At 40.3% G+C, this 18434-nt stretch overlaps 1 protein-coding gene across 2 annotated transcripts in view; it reads left to right on the top strand.

Annotated features, from left to right (window-relative positions):
- Positions 1-18434, top strand: part of TTC27 (tetratricopeptide repeat domain 27) — a 169957-nt gene that overhangs the window by 104669 nt on the left and 46854 nt on the right. For both annotated transcript variants that reach the window (XM_059405454.1, XM_059405453.1), the window contains exon 13: positions 9368-9595. In XM_059405454.1, the coding sequence (XP_059261437.1) occupies positions 9368-9595 (228 nt within the window). The remainder of the gene's footprint in view (positions 1-9367; positions 9596-18434) is intronic.

Raw genomic sequence — 18434 nt, 5'->3', positions numbered from 1 at the left:
ACTACCTCCCAAATTTTTAAAGAAAGAAAAACTTATATATATAAAAAAATAAGAGTAAACACACTGAAGGGGTGGAATATGACTGTAAAGATGAAAATTTTTAAAAAAATTCTAAAAAAAGAATTAATAAGATAAGTTGTTTGGGAAAAGAAAGAAGAAAAACAAAAGTGGGAGAGAATGTGCTCAGGTTGGAGACTAGAACAAAGCTGTGTGCTAGATTTATTTGATCTATTAGGAGAAACTGTCTCCCAAAATTTTTAAGGAAAAAAACTCTATATGTTTATAAAAAAATAAGGTTAAATACAATGAAGGATAAAATATGACTATAATCATGAAGGTTTAAAAAGACTTTTTTTTTTAATATTTTTAAGATAAACTAGTTACAAAAATGTTAGAAGAGGAAAGAGGAAAAGTTTAAAAAATTAGAATAAGAAAAAAATAAAATTAAAAAAATTTAATTTAACGTTTTAAGACTAAAGGATCATGGGGAGAAAGCCATGAATTCCATGCTTTGCTTTACCCTCTTCTGGAATTCCACTGTTCATCTTGATCAGTGAATTTGGTCTTGGCTGGATGTTCTTGCTGATATTCTAGGGGAGGGGCCTGTTGTCGTGATTCTCAGATGTCTTTGCCTGAGGCAGAATTGCGCTGCCCTTGCCAGGGGCTGGAGAAGTGAGTTAGCTCTCAGGACTTTTTGTTCCCGGAACTCTTTCCGTAGAGCTCTGGAAGATGGGAATACAAATGGAAGCCTCCCAATCTCCAGCCTGGAGGAGCCAAGAGCTCGGGGCCTCCCTCCCCAGTATGTCCTTGGAGAAAAGTGCTCATCACTCTTGTCTGCGCTCCGAGCTACCCAGCCTGTGACCAAGTGTTTATGTCTCTGGCACACAGCCCCGTTTGGAGTCTCCAAACCCAGCTGATCTGCCACTCTGCTCTTCCAAGGGGGTCTCCCTGGATCTGCCACTTGTGGGGTCTCTGCTCAAAGAGCAGTGGACCGACTGTGCGTTGGATCACAGTTTAAGGTAATCCCAAGAGCTCACTCCTTGGCTCTGTCTATGTAGCAGGTTTCCTGCTCTGATATCTGTGAGCTCTGCTACACTCAGACATCCCCAATCCTTCTCTGACCCCGCAGGACCTGAGACCACACTGTCTCCGTGAGGACTCCACCTCCGCTTTGCCTCTGGAGCAATGTCCCTCAGTGGAGCTGACTTCTAAAAGTTGGGATTTTGTGCTCCATTGCTCCACTGCTTGCCGGGAGCTGGCCTCTCCCCCTGTGGTCCTTCTTCCCGTTGCTTCAGATTCACTTCTCCCTACATCCTACCTTTCAGAAAGTGGCTGATTTTCTGTTACTAGAATTGCTGCTCTTCCTCTCTTTGATCTCTTGTTGAGTTTATAGGTGTTCAGAATGGTTTGATAACTATCTAGCTGAATTCCTGCGACCTGGTGTCATTTCAGTCCTGTACTCCTCTGCCATCTTGCCCAGGAAGCTGCTCTTGTGTCTCTTAATTTCTTAAGGAAGCTACCCCATTTTGGCCCTTGAGATCCATGTTCCAGTGAATAGAATACCCAGGATTGATATTGTTTGGTAACAAGAGCTTGCATACCACTCACTCTCAGTGTTCCTCATTTTTGTAAGAGTTTAGATAGATACGAGTTGGTGAAGGAAGTACTGGGAATCCTCAGTAACTTAGCATTTTCAAATGTGAAGGTTTTCATGATTGTTATTTAATCTTTTACTTGTATATTTGTCTTTGCAAGGTTGCCAGCACTAGGTCTGTGTTGTATGTCTTTGGACATACAACATGATCTTTACAGTCTATATTACAGTGCAGTTAGAAGTAGAATAAATATTTGTAGAATGGTAGTTTTAGGTCATGCAGGTGTTTAAAGGATATGATTTGATGTTCTGAACCTTGGATCCTGTTTTTTGTATTGGATACCTGTGGAACATAGTACTTCCTTATAATCCATTTTATTTCTATAAGGTTGGTAGTAATTTCTCATCTTTCATTTCTGATCTTAGTAATTTCAGTTCAAAGAACCAACTTCTGGTTTATTTCTTTTTTTATTTACAATAATCTTTTTTATTTTCTTCCTTTAGCTTCTTTGGGTTGCGTTTACTTTTTTTTCCTAGTTTCTTATGGTGAAAGAGTAGATGATTGCTTTGTAATCTTTTTTCTTATTCAAAATAGGTATTTACAGCTATAATTTCCCTCTAAACACTGTTTTCACTGCATCCTGTAAGTTTTATCAGATTATGTTTTCATTTATCTCAATGTTTTTAATTTCCCAGTGATTTCTTTTTTGACCTATTAGTTATTTAGGACTATGTTATTTAATTGCCATGAATTTGTAAACTTACTAAATTTCTTTTAAAATTTATTTTTTATGCTCAGTTAGCCTTATAGTACATAATTAGTTTTTGATGTAGTGTTCAATGATTTATTAGTTCAGTGTAATACCCAGTGCTTATCTCAGTCGTGCCTTCCTCAACACCCATCCTAAATTTCCTTTTATTATTGATTTCTAATTTCATCCCATCATAGTTGGAGAAGATACTAAGTATGACTTAAGTCCTTTCAAATTCACTGAGTCTTGTCTACAGCCTAATATGTAGAATATCATGGAGAGTGTTCTGCTGCTGTTGGGTGGAATGTTCTTTAGAGGTCTTTTGGGCTTAGTTGGTTTATAACATTGTTCAAGTCTTCTATTTCTATCTTCTATATAACTATAATATCTGTTATCCAAAGTTGGAAAGTCAAGTCTTCAAATATTATTGATGAATTGTGTATGTCTCCCTTTAGAGAAGTCAGTTTTTGCTTCATGTGATTTGGGTCTCATGGTTAGGTGAATGTCTACTTATAATTTTGTCTTCTTGATGGATAAATGTTTATCATTAAAATATACTTTCTTTGTCCTATTAACAATTTTAGTCTTAAGGTGAATTTTGTCTATTAATTTAGCCGCTCCAGCTCTCTTTTGGTTCCTGTGTACTTGACCTCCACTTCCTTCTTTCCTTTCTTCCTTCCTTCCTTCCTTTTCATCTCTTTTGTGTGTCTGAATCTAAAGTGTGTCTCTTGTAGAAAGCATTTGGTTAGATCATTTTTTTATCCTTTCTGCCAATTCCTGCCTTTGATTGTTGTACTTAATCCTTTTACATTTAATTTATTTACCGATAATGTAGAATGTATATTAGTCATTTTGTTATTTTCTATATGCCTTATGTCTTTTCTCTTTCCCTATTACTGCCTTCTTTTTGGTTAAATAGGTATTTTTTTTACTGTGTCATTTTAATTCTCTTGTCATTTTTACTTTTTTTTAAATTTTATTTTAAGATTTTAGTTTTAAGTAACTGAACTCACAACCCCAAGGTCAAGATTTGTCTTCTCTACTTACTGAGCCAGGCAGGTATCACTACTTTGTGTGTGTGTGTTTGTGTTATTTTTTTAGTCCTTGTAAGAAGGATCAGAGGGATCATTTAAGATAGTATGTTTTTATTTTAAAATATTTTATTTATTTATTTGACAGAGAGAAATCACAAGTAGGCAGAGAGGCAGGCAGAGAGAGAGAGACAGAGGAGGAAGCAGGCTCCCTGCTGAGCAGAGAGCCCGATGCGGGACTCGATCCCAGGACCCTGAGATCATGACCTGAGCCAAAGGCAGCGGCTCAACCACTGAGCCACCCAGGCGCCCCAAGATAGTATGTTTTAAGTGCCTGTTAAGCCCATCATCTGGGAATCCTCAGTGAGTTTCTATTAATTGCTTTTTTTCTTATGTTATGGCCATACTTTCTTGCTTCTTTGCATATTTTTATAAATTGTTGTTGAAAATTGGACATTTTAAATAATATAATGTGACAACTCTGGAAATCAGTTTGTTATTGCTGTTTGTGATTTTTGTTTGTTTGTTTAGTGATATTTCTTGATTAATTCTGTAAAATCTATGTTCTTTGTCCTGTGCAGCCACTGAAGTCTCAGGTTGGTTAGCTTAATGGTCAGCTAATGATTGGACAGAATATTCCTTGAATGCCAGAATCAACAGGTCTCCCAGTCTTTGCTGATGGGCTGTGTGTGTGTGTGTGTTGGGAGCATGCTTCTAACACTGAGGCAGGCAATCAACAGCCCTGTCTTAGCTTTCACTGACTTCTGGTGCGAAGCCTCTGAGTCAGCCTGAGGTGAGAGCTTACAGCTTTCTCAGGTCTTACCCTGAACATGTGCAGTACCCTACACATGCCTTCTGGATTCCCATGAATACGTTGGAGCCTTTCAAAGCCCTTAGGTACTCCTTACTTCCTTTTTCATTTTTAAGTTTTTTGGTAAGCCTGTTGTTTGTCCCACATTTTATTTACCACTTGAGACAGCTACAAAATTAACCCATTGTAATTGTTTTAGACAAAGGCTTTTCACTGTATGAACTCAGAGGTTTATCACTGGATAAACTCAGTCATAGACAACCTTGCAAGTGGATTCTTCTAAGCAACCACCAGCCAGGTCAGATAATGACAGTTCTTTGGAAATGAGACTTCAGAAGAGCTCTAATCCCACTCTTTAACCTCTGGTGGCCGCCAGGCCACCAATCACCACTATTGCCTGCTGTTGGTTCAAGGCTACTGCAGAGTTGGAGAAAATGGAATAGGAATGGTGCTAGTTAAAATTACACAAACTTGGTAATCTTACCAAGATATCAGCATTTTTTAGGGGGAGGGGTGGAATAAACATTGTCTGGATTATTTCAAGTTTTTGGTTGATTTCCAGGGTTATCAATGATCAATTCCAGGGTTACCAAAAAAGTTAATTCTAATACTCTTTGCCAGTCTTCTTGTTGCTTTTATGGAGTAGGGAATTTTCAGAGGTTCTTAGACCACCATTTTTGCTGATCCCCACCCGTGGAATATAGGAAAAGTATGGAACTTAAAATTAAGGTCCCATTTTTTCAACTTAGTATCTCTTTGTTTTGGAATGACCAGCTGACCAAGGAATATAAACTTCTATTTCTTTGTATTAAAAATGGGCATATTAATGTCTACCTCTCAGACTTACTCTATGATTGAGATAATACATTTAATGCATATTGGATAAAAATCAATATGTAAATCATTATCAGATGGGAGGACACATAAGGAGTGTAAAAGGCAAAAATGAGAAAAAAATTGTACCATTCAGATTTTGTTGATGGAAGCAGAGCCACTTTGAGTAGTTCGGGGATGTCATCAAGGGGCATATTAAAGGAATTAGATCTTATGCAGACACGGGGAGAGCTGGAGAACTGAAGCTCTGAAAGAGGGAGGAGAAGTTATCAGGGAAAGAAATCATTTCCCAGACCACACGAAGCACTGACATAGTGGCTAAGTCAGAACTCACTAGGGAATCAGAGAAGCTGAGGCCTTCCAGCCGTTGAAAGGGAAGCATGGAAGAGGAACTTGTGGAGAGATTTGTGGAAAGCTGTTGTCTATACGGAGCTGCCAGTCCTGTGGGTCCCCAGTGAAATGTCTGATGGTGGTCCTGGGACTGCTTTTGGTTGGCAGGGTCCACAATCAGAAGCATAGGCTGGATACATAGAGCAAAGGACAAGCTGGAATCCACAGGGCATCTTTTGCATCTTGTGTGACAACATAATTAACCACAACCACCTTCCAAGAGTAAAGGCTGTTGCTTTACTTCTGCCTTTCAGATCCCCAGCAAATTCCCCACTGACCAACTGTAATGCAAAGTCTAAAGGGGAAGGGATTTGGGGAATCATAGTTTCCAGCTGAAGCAAGTTGACATAGCTGTACATATGATTTACTAGGCCTACCATGGGATCTACTGACTCCCATAAACCCACTGACTCATCATGGTGATGTTCTGGGTCCCAGAGGAATAGCATTAACTAAGAACTTACCAATCCTGATAAGACAGGTGTTTCTTCTCCCTCAGGAAAGAATTACCTGGCAAATGTTAAAGTTTATGTCTTTGGGGATGACAAGAGAAGAATTAGTTTATATGATAGTCACATTATAGTGGGGTCCTTCTTCGTCAGTATTGGCCCCTCCCTCCCTCCTTCCTCCCTTCCTTCTTCCTTCCTTCTTTAATTTTTTAAAGAGGCTCTGACTCTGAAATCCCTCAAGGAGTTCTCTCCCAATTGGGTGAGAAACAGTGGTTTAGAATGGTGACTTGGGTCAGATGTCTGGTGTCCAAACCTAGATTTTTTTTTTTATTAATGTTATATAGATCAAGTTTGGACTTAGTTGGCTGTACATATAATTTGGTCCTAAGGCTTCTTGATCAGTCAGGCACCACCTAAGGTCCATTCTTGTTGCACTATTTTCATTATTACTCTGGCTGTGACTGTTGCAAGCAACTACACTCATCTTGCTTCCAGGGGTTAAGTGCTATCAGCTGTCTGTTACCTTGAATTCTGACAATCCTCACTGAGCTTAGGAAGCTCACTTCAACTGAGGAATCTTCAAGTTTTTCCCCCCAGCTTATACAGGGCATCTATATAGCACTTTTCAAAAATGCTTATACTCCATATACAATGTATTTCTCAAAGCCCAGATGAAAGGAGTATCCCCTGGGCCCTCTTGGAGGACATTGGGATGGGTGAACAGGTTGTAAATAATAAACTGACAACAGCCTTTGTTGGATTCTTTCCTCCACATCACACCAAGGAATTTCTGGCATCTCAGCTTAGTTTTGGCCAAATTTGAGTCCAGGTTTTAGTCTGGCAGTCAAGCAAATAATTTAGAACCATCTTCAGCTGCTTGAATTAGTCCTGTGAATCAGAAATTTCTGATGAGTACCTTAATTGCTTATAATCATGATCCACAATTTATCTATGGTCTATCCCCCTTAGAATCTCCTTTTCCCCATGATCCAAGATTTTCCCCTATAGAAAATAATAAAATCTTGTGGTTCTCTTCGTGTAAAAGTCTACTTACATGTATGGAGGTGGTAAGGGATGGAACGGGGAGGTATGAAGGGAATTGGCATTCTCTTGCAGGGTACCTCCCTGAGGTGCAGTAAGTCATTCTGTTGTCTTTAAGCAAAGTAGCACGAGTCTTAACAGATAGGGGAGGACTGCTTCACTGGTATTGGAAACTCAGTAGGGTTTGGAGATTTCTATTATCTGACTCATCCCCAATGTCCTTAGTTAAATTCTTAGGTCTTTGTCTTTCATGGTCGCTGGCCTCTTCTGACCAAGATGAAGGGAGTAGTACTAGAGTAACCCTCCTGTTTTAAACAATCATTGCAGTTACTATTGCTGCAAACCAAACCACTTCAAAACTTAGTGGCTGAAAACAACAGGAATCACTTCTCTTTCATTGTTTCTGTGGAACAGAAATTTAGGAAGGGCTTGACTGGGCCACTTGTGACATGAAAAAGGTGAGGTGATACAATGTTAACTCTAAATGAACTTTGACAAATTGAAGACGTGCATGATTAGCACCAGAGCAATCACCGAAAAATAACCAAATGCCTTTTATAGCTAAGGCAGTAGAGGGAGAAAAATGAATGGCTAAAACAATTGATTAACCCAACCAAATGCCTTAACTTGCACACAGATCTAGTGAAACTGACTTTTTCCTGTATTGTCAGTCAGCAGTCATGCAGGAGCAATGTCTACATCAGAGTTTTGACTGTCCTAAGTTGGCAGGTACAAGGGAAAAGAAGTTCCTTTAGGAATCATAGACATTCCTTGGTTTTCTGACCTTGAGGATTTAAAATACTGAACATTGTTTCTTTTGTTGAGCTGTTCAGTGAACTTAGAAGCGGCCAGCTCACCTCACAATCTGGTAGCCTCAGGGTCCTATCACATAATTCACAGAAGCCTTACATTAGGTTGGTGCTTTATTCTGAGTTCCCCAGGTGATAATTTAAGAAATTCTTTTGTCGCTGGAATCATGGACTACCAGTGTTACACCCCCTAATGATCGCTGGCTCCTCATATCTTCAAATCCAACTAGATCAGATAGCTAGTCACAAATATTTGTTTTCTGCAGGGATAGCCTTCAGAATTTCTGGGAGGGTGTGGATATCAGGTTTCAATGCCATATCACCAGGAGAAATGCCTTCAACTACACTGTAAGATCATGTCAGCAAAAATCCTGCCGTGGCTGCAGTCTGGTACATGTAATTCGGTTGGATACTGTAGACGTATATGTAGATATACATGTGTTGGACACTTAGATGACCTTACAGAGTTATGGTTAAATACAGTAATAACTATTGTGTCATCTGTTATAGAGGAACTACAGGAATGTTATTTGAAAATGTCATGTGTATTTTGGCTATTTGGGATTTAGAACTCTTTTTCCTTGGAAACTGTTAAATAAAATCTGGTTCCCTTTTCAGACTAGGCCTAAAAAGCCTACATAACCCGTAACCCCTGCAGAAGTGCAGAGGAGCTAGCATCTCAAAGATCCTTTGAGAAGCACAACCACCTTTTTAAAAATTTTATTTAAATTTTAGTTAACGTACAGTGCAATATGCAACCATCTTTTAAAAAGACTTTGCAAAAATTGGACTGCTTAAGAATTCTAGCGGTGTGCAGCCTAAAGTGAATCAACTATATTAACTTTAAGATTGCCAGCTACGTAAATCACGAATCCTAAAGTATCATGTTAACTACAATAGAATGGCTTCCTGGCTGTCTTGGCATCTTTGGTGACTCCACTGCTGTTTATGGGAAGGTGTTTGTGTGTGAGGATGGAAAGCAGAGCTGCTAGCATGCTGTTGAAACTGATCAGAAACAAGGGGTAAAGGGCCGGGGGGGAGTGGAGTAGTAGGGGTAACAAGTCCAGAATTAGTTCAGCTGATGAGGTGGACCTCTGTGAGTCATACCCAAGCCTGTGCCATATACTGAGGATGGTCTTTAATTCCTAAAGTGAGTGGACTGTCTGGAGCCCCTTATGATGGCAGTTTTTATCTTTGAGAAAAAGCAGGGACTATGAAGTTGTACGCACCTCCTTCTTTTATAAATGTTTCAGCAATCCCAGCCTCCCTGAGCATGCCATTTTAAGAAAGGAAAAACAAAACAAACAATAAATAAATAACATAAAAAAGGAAAAACCTATTTTTCATTGCTGTTGGGTAGAGGTGAACTCAAGAGGCTGCTCTCACCTCTCCTTGGTGCCTTTCTTTCTGGAGGATTCTGGAGAATTCCAGATGCCAGTAAAGCAGCATTCGCCTCTTCTTGTTCCTCTCTTTCACCTGTACCATAGTTGTTTTCTCTTATTCTGCCTCTGTCTCAGATGCAGGAAATAAGTGGGTCATCTCAAACTTTGAAAAGAAACATTTGGATCCTATGGGATAAAGATGTATAATGTGCTTTAAAAAATAAATAGCCATTTGTCACTCTAAGCAGTTCAGTTATTTCTTCATTATTTCTAGGCAGAAGAAATCCTTAGGCAAGAGCTGGAGAAGAAAGAAACGCCGAGTTTATACTGCTTGCTCGGAGATGTCCTTCGAGACCAGTCTTGCTACGACCGGGCCTGGGAGCTGTCCCGCCACCGTAGCGCTCGGGCCCAGCGCTCCAAAGGCCTCCTTCATCTGCGGAACAAAGAGTTCAGAGAATGTGTGGAGTGCTTTGAGCGTTCGGTGAAGATCAACCCCATGCAGGTGAGACCGTTAGGAAAGCCCCATCTGCTCTGGGCACTTAGGTTTTTCTTTGCTTTGGTTTCTAACTGAACGAGTACCTGTTTCCTGCCCTCCTACCTAGTGAGCTTCGCTTTGCAGGCTGAGAAGGGAGCCTCTGCCGATCACTGTTTCATGCTCATCAGCGAAAACATTGGTCTTCTTTTAGATGCTTTCTGTTGTGTTTCTGTTATTGACTTACCTGTTTTATTTTGTTATTTCTTTCCTTTCACTGTCCTTAATACACATGCAGCTATGGTAGTTAGGTTCTGTTTCCAGCAGATATGTTAGGATGAAATGGATGGGAGTCTGAATTATAGTCCCTGTAGGACTGGGCAGGGGACTGTGGAAATCAATAATGGAAGCAAAACTCCTAGAAACAAGGTAACATCTAGAATGGATTATTGATCTTTTAAGATAAAGTCTATATATATACACATTTTTAAATGTTTAAAAAAAATTTTTGAGGTTTGAAAAAAATAGTACAAAAAGAGTCTGGATCTTTAAAATAAGTGACAAGACAGATCCACAGGAGAGGGCCTAATTTTGAGGGGGAAGAAATTAACCTTACTTCATGCTTAATGATATTCAGTTGGTAAAATGATTTTATTGTCAGAAATGATCGTTTTTTTAAACCATGCTTTCTTTATAACTGTTTTCCAATTTCACCAATCAAATGCACACATTACTGTCAACCGTGGGTCCGGACAGACATGCACACTGACTTGGTAGAATTCTGGTGAAAATACTACTTTGTAATCAGTTCCTCCTGTTTACTGAGGAGCTTACTATGACTCGGATACCTTGTTGAGCATTTTGTCAGTATTTGAACTTAAGACAGTCTGACCGCAGAGCCTGTGTGCTTTTTTTTTTTTTTTTTTTTTTTTTTTGGGAGGGGAAATTGTTGTAGAAAGAATAACAAAATTTATCATCTTCACCATGTCTCAGTGTACCGTCCCACAGCATGAAGTGCATTCCCATCGTTGTGCAAATTCTCCAGCATAATGCTGATGTTGTAGCGTGTGTCAGAATTTCCACTGTCATGGATATACCACCTTTAGTTTATCTGCTTTCGGTGGACCACTGGGTTGCTTCTGCCTCTTGGCTCTTATGAATAGGTGTGCTGCTATGAACAAGTGTGGGCAGAGATGATCATTTTTGAACTGGGTAGATTTGGGGGCATATCTTTTATATTGAAAAAAATTAGAAGTACATTTTTGAGCTACTTGCTTGCTTTCTTCACTCTGGGTAATGAATACAGTGAGAACCTCCGAAATCAGCCGGTTGTTAAGAAGTCTGGGGAAGAGATTATCAGCAGAATTAGATGATCAGCAGAAATTAACAGATGCATTCAGCAGTTAGGATGTTTCAAGTATACTGAGATTTGGCTTTCATGGACCTCTTGGTCTAACTTGGCGGTTGTCAGGTGGGGCGGATTTGGCCCTGCAGGGGCATTTGGCATTTTCTGACAGGGAGGTGAAGGAGTCTACTACTGCCATCTAGTGGTTGGAGTCCAGGGCTGCTGCTACACATCCCATAATGCACAGGAGAGCCCCCCAAGATAAGGAATTATCCGGCCTCAAATGCTCAAATGTCGGTAGTGCCAAGATTGACAAACCCTGTTCTCATTTGATTATTACTAGGCTTTTTTCATTTTTGGGGGGAGAGTAGAAAACAGAACTCAATATTGTGTTGTCAAAATTTTATTTTTACTTTTAGGAAAATTGTAGCCTATCCTTGTTTATCTTAGCACCCCTGCCTAAAATTTGCCCAACCACGGCTGCCCTAAGGAGTGAGAAAATAAACTCCCTCCCTTAGCCTCTGTAATCTAAGTCAAGTCAATGCCATGTTCCTCACAAACATGGATTATTCTCTCAAGCACACAGTCTCTTCCCAACAGACGCATTCACGGTTTCCTTGTTTTTCTCCTGCCTCACAGGCTCCTCCTTCTCAGTCTTGATAGGTTATTATGTTTAGTGCTTGGACTTTATCTCTGTCTACAGTCACTCCCTGGATTTCATCTGCTCCCATAGTTGGATACTGTCTGTACACTGATAACTCCCCAACGTGGGTTTCAGCCCCATTTTCTCTCCTGAACTCTAGACCCCTTTGTCTAATTGCTCCCTTAGTCTCCCCATGTGTCCCTCCAACTTAACATCTGGTGTCTGAGATGCTGTTCTACCCCTCCTCAAGACTTTTGTTCCCAAGGTCATCCCCATCCTAAATTACCCTGACTGGTCTTTCTGCCTCTGTCCTATTCCCATCTGCCTATTCTCAATGACCATCAAAGTGGATCCTTTCAAATGTAAGTCAGATTTGTCATTCCTCTGCTCCATTCCCCAGTGATATCAGCCCAACTCCCTGAAAGGCTGGCAGGCTTCTTCCAGCTGAACTCCTCTTATGCACCACCCACCTCCCTTTACCTCACATTAGCCTCTTTGTTCTTCCCTGAATATTCTAGGTGAGTTCCTGCGTCAGGGTTTTAGCACTTGCTCTCCCTTGTCCAGAACTTTCTTCCAGATATCTGCATACCTCACTCTATTGTCTCATTCAAGTTGTTGCTCAAATGTTACTTGTTCATAGGGGCCTTCCACGGTCATTCTATGTAAAATCACAGCCCACTTTCCACCCTGCCTTATACTCCTTCTTTTCCTGATTTTTCTCTAGAGCACTTAGCACTTTCTAACATTTTAACAGCTTACTTTGAAAAAAAACAAAACTCTATTTCTCCTTCCTGAGAATGTAAATCCTATGAAGGCAGAAGTTTTTAATTTGTATGGCTCGTTTATATTTTCCTGGTGCCTGTAACAGTGCCTAGCACGCATAGGATTCAGTAATTATTTGTTGAGTGAGCAAATGCATAATATCTTTAACCAGTTCGTCAATCAAATGTAGATACTAATTGTCTGCTGTGCACATAGTTGCGAGTCAGAGGATGAAGCAGTAGCAGCAGATCACCAGAGAGGCTCATTTATACCCTCTAGTATAGTCTAGTGAAGCAAACATGAGCAAAACTAGCCAAGAGTACAAGGCATCAAAGAAATAGCAAGTGAGTTACTTGTAAAGCCCTAGTTACGTAGAGATCAAAGAGGTAGTAGAGATAGGATGGTAGATAGTGAAGATAGGATGTTGCATTTGGCTTTGGAGGGCAGTACTTGAATAGGTCAAGAGGAGGGCAGTGGTTGAGGGCATCCAGGTAGGTGGACAGTATGAGCAAAACCCTGGAAATAGGAAGATAAGGGGTGTGTGTGTGTGTGTGTGTGTGTGTGTGTGTGTGTGTGTTGGGGGGAACAGAGGAGTTAGTGAATAGGCTAGTTTTGGAGAGTAAAAGGGAATATGGAGTTCCAGTGGGAAATCTGGATTGGAGCCAGATTATAAAAGGTCTTAAATGAGGCTAAGTTCTTTGGCTTTTTATTTGGCAGATTGGGAGCCACTGAAGGGCTGATATGTGTTTGGCTTTATTTTGAATGAAGGAATGTGGTTTGCATGGAGGTAAATTAGGCTTATTGTCCTGGCAACACTGAGGCCGTGAAAGATAACTGGATGTGGACAGGTTTGGGAGGCCAGCCCTACCCTAGCGCGATGGTTATCAGTGTGGCAGGGGCAAGAGGAAAACAGGATGGGTATGAGGGAATCTGCGAGGGAGGACTTGACAGGGCTTGATGGTCTCATTCTATAATTTTGAATTAATTACTTAGCAAGACAAAGAAATGACAGTTGCTCAAAGCAGCGTCACAACACAAACAGATGTTATGCGAGGATATTTTGTAGTTTGTCATATGGATCCAATTGAGGCAGGCTGTGAGCCATGCCAAAGTATGCAGGCGTGTGAGGCTCCAGTTGTACAGAACTACTACAGGATGCAAACTTGGACTCCATAGACTTTAGAACCTGGGATCCAAGTTTGAACTATCTCTGGAGAAGGAACGCTCCTATATGCTGTTATCTCCATTAAGTCCTGGGACAGAAGGAAAATAGAACGGCATTGAAGAGAAGAAGGAATTTAAAGAAATATATTCTCTTCTTTCAGCCATTTCCAAACAGGTTTAATAACAAACTTGAGGCAAAATGACAGTGATGCTTGAATGGCTTTTGTGCATTGCGGTGATTTTCTGAAACCACATTGGTATAAAAATAGGAGTGTTTGGTTTTCTATCAGGGAGGGTCTGCAAAACCAAATGCTCTATCTTCGGTACATTTGTTAGAGAACCAGAAGACGTGTGTACCATTTCCAGTTGTGCTTTGAGATTGCCGACCGTTGTTCACTCATACCTACGTGTTTCATTTTCCCAAGCGACTTCTGGAACGACTGAGATTCATCCTCGGACTTGAGTGTGTGGGCTGTTGGAAGCCAAAGAAAGTGGGAGGAAGTGATAACCAACCCCCCCCAAGCATGATCTGAGTCGCAGGACCAGGATTAAAACAGAAATCTTTGTGTCTCCTCATTATTCCCATTGTCCCCTACTCTTTTTTCTTTTTTTAAAGATTTTATTTATTTATTTGACACAGAGAGAGAGAGAGATCACAAGTAGGAAGAGGCAGGCAAAGAGAGAGGGGGAAGCAGGCTCTCCGCTGAGCAGAGAGCCCAATGCGGGGCTCAATCCCAGGACCTCAAGATCATGACCTGAGCTAAAGACAGAGGCTTAACCCACTGAGCCACCTAGGCACCCTCCCCCAATATCCCCTACTCTTAAGTAAGAAGTGAAAGCAAGGAAATTGCTCAGATATCAAACCAGTATGTGTAGCTCTGAAAAAGGAAAATACAGCTTATTATTTTTTCTCAGTACCAACACTGTATTCCTTTTCTCTTGTCAGCCCCTCCCCAGTACATGTACCCTCTACCCCCCATTTATTTTCCTGAACTCTCCTCCTCACTGAGCTGGTCACCCACCTCTGTAAGGTCATATGATATTACTGTAGTGACTACATCCAGAGACACATGTAGGCAGAACAGCTGGAGTGGAGAGGAGGCGGGGGGTCGCCAAGGACTGATGGGGTCAGGGAAGGCCCAGCTGGCCATGGGGCAGGAGTTAGCTCAAGTGTGCCCCAAATGGTGGAAGGTAGGTTGATGTTCAGAAGGGGAACTGACTTCCCAGGGAGGAGAGCATGAAGAAAGCCATGGGTTTGAGTGTTCGTTAAACATAAATGGCCACTTTATGCTTGTTATCCTAGTAACCCATCCTGTTTAGCGTTTGTCTCAAGATTTTTCATTTCTAAATGAAGTAATAATTGTTGCACAAAAAGCCGCTGGAGTGGATTTTCACAGACATCTACTTTGTACTTCCATCTTCTGCCATAATCTCATCTAGTATTAATTATATTTGAGGCCTTGCTAAGATCTGAACAATGACTAGTAACAGCCTGTCTGTTTCTTTCCTACCCTTTCCCGACATGGCTTGCTGACATTACCCTTTTAAGGACTGTGTGCGGGGTGCTTGCTGGTACAACCTACTTTGCTTGCTCACAGGTGCTGAGAACCGACACCTTCTTCGGGTTTGGGTGGTGGTCGGAGAAATTCTGGAGCCAATGTCTTCGTAAGCCCCCTGGTATACATCAGACATATGTGCCAAGCCATGGCCCCCATGAAGCATGACGTTGCCTGGCTACCAGTTGGCAGGATTAGTGGGAAGTGTGGGGAATCAGAGGCTAGACGTATGGGGAGCAGAGCAGAGCAGGCCTGCCATAAATAAAGTGCATGGGGAACAGTCTGAATTCTCTTGCTGCCGTGGTTTGATCACTTATCATATGGCCTCAATATACCATTATTTTTGTATTATGTGGCTTGGTAACTTTTTATATAGTTTATAATAAACCCTTTGGCAGCATTCGCCTTCAAAAACCAAACAAACCAAAAAAGTGTGTTTTTGGAGGACAGTAGGAACTCAGTTCTCATTTGCCAAGAGAGCTAATGAGCCTGCACAAAATGTAGTTGTCATGTACCCTCCACCTCAGGGGCTATGGTGGCATCACTGACAACGTGAAAACCATAAGACCTAAGTCTATTGAAGAAACATTAACATTTACGTCTAAAGTTAGTACTTTTTTTTTTTTTAAAAGAAGTCATGTCCAAAGTTGATGAGTTAATATGTGGCTATAGGAGATGCATTTTCATGTCCTTCTGTGAGGCTTGACTTTTTATCCAGAGCAGATGAAAAATGAGCACAAATGTACGTCTATGAAAAGTTGAGATCTTAGGTGTTAATGTGCTAGCTCGTTTCGTAGAACTAGTTCAGTACCAATTGAATTCATTAGTTTACTATCAGTGACAGCAGACGCTTCAAAAAGAAAAGTCATTAATTCTGTTCACATAATGCTTTAATTTCTTCCATCCAGTTAGTGGATTCAAAGTAAAATTCTCGGAAATTCATTCTCTTAAAGGTGAAACATCTGACATTATTCTGAATGCTGTTGTAAATTCAGTTCACAAGTTAATGTAACAGATTAAAGTACTACTTTTTTTAGTGGCGATAATAAGGTTATAAATTTTGGTGAAGCAAAGCAACATGGTAAAAAGAATGTTCTTTCTGAATTAAGAAAACCTGTGGAACATGAATATACTTGGATTTGGCTGTAGTGGTAGACATGATGTGGTCCAAACAGGCTTCTACTAATGGATATAAAAACTGGCTGTTGTCATTTACAAATATTTTCATGTACACAGTTTGGAAATTATAAGATTCTTGTGACACATCTGATGTTGAATTAAAATTTCTATAGTGTGGCAGTATATACTTTTCTGTTTCTTCGCATCAAGTGGACTTTAAAAATGTTTGAGTTTTTGAAGAATTATTTTACAGGTGTCCTACAATGATATGAACTTTTAAGAAAAAGAGTTTTTTGCATTTTGGCTGTATTGTTTTCATAATCAATTGGAAATCTTTATGTAGTCAATTAATGAAGTTCCAAAAACTTCAGCTTTTTTAAAAACAGTTTTAAGCAAATTGTAATTTATTTATTTATCTATTTATTTATTTATTTATTTTTACAAATTGCGATTATTAAAGGCAACACTTTCAAACAGGAAGACATTGAAATTTTCCATAAAAAAGAATAGTGGGAGCTCAGGGTTTAATTTCGAAATGTAAAGTTACAATTTTGCATATCTTTCTGTATCAGTCTGCTAGGGCTGCCATAACAAAATACTACAGATTAGGTGGTTTGAAATGACAAATTTATTTTCTCACAGTTCTGGAAGATAACAGTCCAAGATCAGGGTGCCTTCAGGGTTGACTTCTAGTGAGGTCTCTCTTCCTGGCTTTTGGATAACGAGGCTTTTTCCTCTGTGTGCTTGTAGTTCTCTTCTTATGAGGACACCAAAAGTCTTAACCAGATTAGGGCCCCACTTCTATGACGTCATTTAATTTTAATTATTTCCTTAAAGGTCCTATTTCCAAGCATAGTCACACTGGGGGTTGAGTATCAACATTTTGAATTTTGGGAGTTTAATTCAGTTTATAACATCCACTTAGGAGGAATCTTTTCTTTGTAACCTTTTATTAAGCAAATTTCAACTATATAAAGTATAAAATAGCAGAGAGACTACTATAGTGAGCCCCCTTCCCATATGCATAAACCGGCTTCAACAATTATTTACTTATGGCTGATTTTATTTCATCAATATTTCCCTAAATCTACCCCATATTATTTTGAAACAAATCAGTATATCAAAGCATTTAATTTTTTTAAAAATATTTTATTTATTTATTTAGCAGAGACACAGTGAGAGGGGCAACAGAAGGAGGGAGAGTGGGAGAGGGAGAAGCAGGCTTGCCGCTTAGCAGGGAGCCCCATGCGGGGCTCGATTCGAGGACCCTGGGATCATGACATGAGCCAAAGGCAGCCGCTTAAGGACTGAGCCACCCAGGTGCCCCTCAAAGCATATACTTTTTAAATGTTTGAGTATGTATCTCTGAAGAAATAACTTTAGAAAATAACCATAATGAGGTTCCTGGGTGGCTCAGTTGGTTAAGCATCTGCCTTCAGCTGAGGTCATGATCTCGGGGTCCTGGGACTAAACCCCACCAGGCTCCCTGATCAGTGGGGAGCCTGCTTCTCCCTCTTACACTGCTGTTCCCCTCTGCTCATGCACTCTCTCTCAAATAAATAAATAATCTTTTTTTTAAAAAAAGTAATCATAATACCATTGTATTTAAAATATCAATAATAATTTGTAGGAAACTTTTTTGTTTTTTTTAGGAGAAGGAGTGGAGAGGGGTAGAGGGGAGGGAGAGAGAGAGAATCTCAAGCAGACTCCATGCCCAGCACTGAGTTGGATGCCGGACTTAATCCCACAATCCTGAGATCCTGACCTGAGCCAAAAATCAGAAGAGTTGGACGCAGCCAACTGAGCCACCCAGGTGCCCCTGCAGGAAACTTTTATTGAGGTTTTGATTTTAATTCAATAAATTTATATTCTATATTAGAATTAGGCCTATAACTTAGCAGTCTCTAGATCTGGTGAAACTTAACAAAGAATCACAAATAGAGACAACTTATTTGATGAATTTTGTCTTATTAAAAATATTTGTTCAGGGTGCCTAGGTGGCTCAGTTGGGTTAGGTATCTGACTGTTGATATTAGTTCAAGATCTTAGGTCTTTTTTTTAAGATTTTATTTATTTGACAGACAGAGATCACAAGTAGGCAGAGAGGCAGGCAGAGAGAGAGGAGGAAGCAGGCTCCCCACTGAGCAGAGAGCCCAATGTGGGGCTCGATCCCAAGACCCTGGGATCATGACCTGAGCTGAAGGCAGAGGCTTTAACCCACTGAGTCACCCAGGTGCCCCAAGATCTTAGGTCTTGATCTCAGGGTCCTACTTAAAAAAA

The sequence above is a fragment of the Mustela nigripes genome, chromosome 7 (assembly GCF_022355385.1).
Source record: "Mustela nigripes isolate SB6536 chromosome 7, MUSNIG.SB6536, whole genome shotgun sequence".
Lineage (NCBI taxonomy): Eukaryota > Metazoa > Chordata > Mammalia > Carnivora > Mustelidae > Mustela > Mustela nigripes.
The sequence above is the reverse complement of the archived record's forward strand: the minus strand, read 5'-3'. Positions and strand labels throughout refer to the sequence as shown.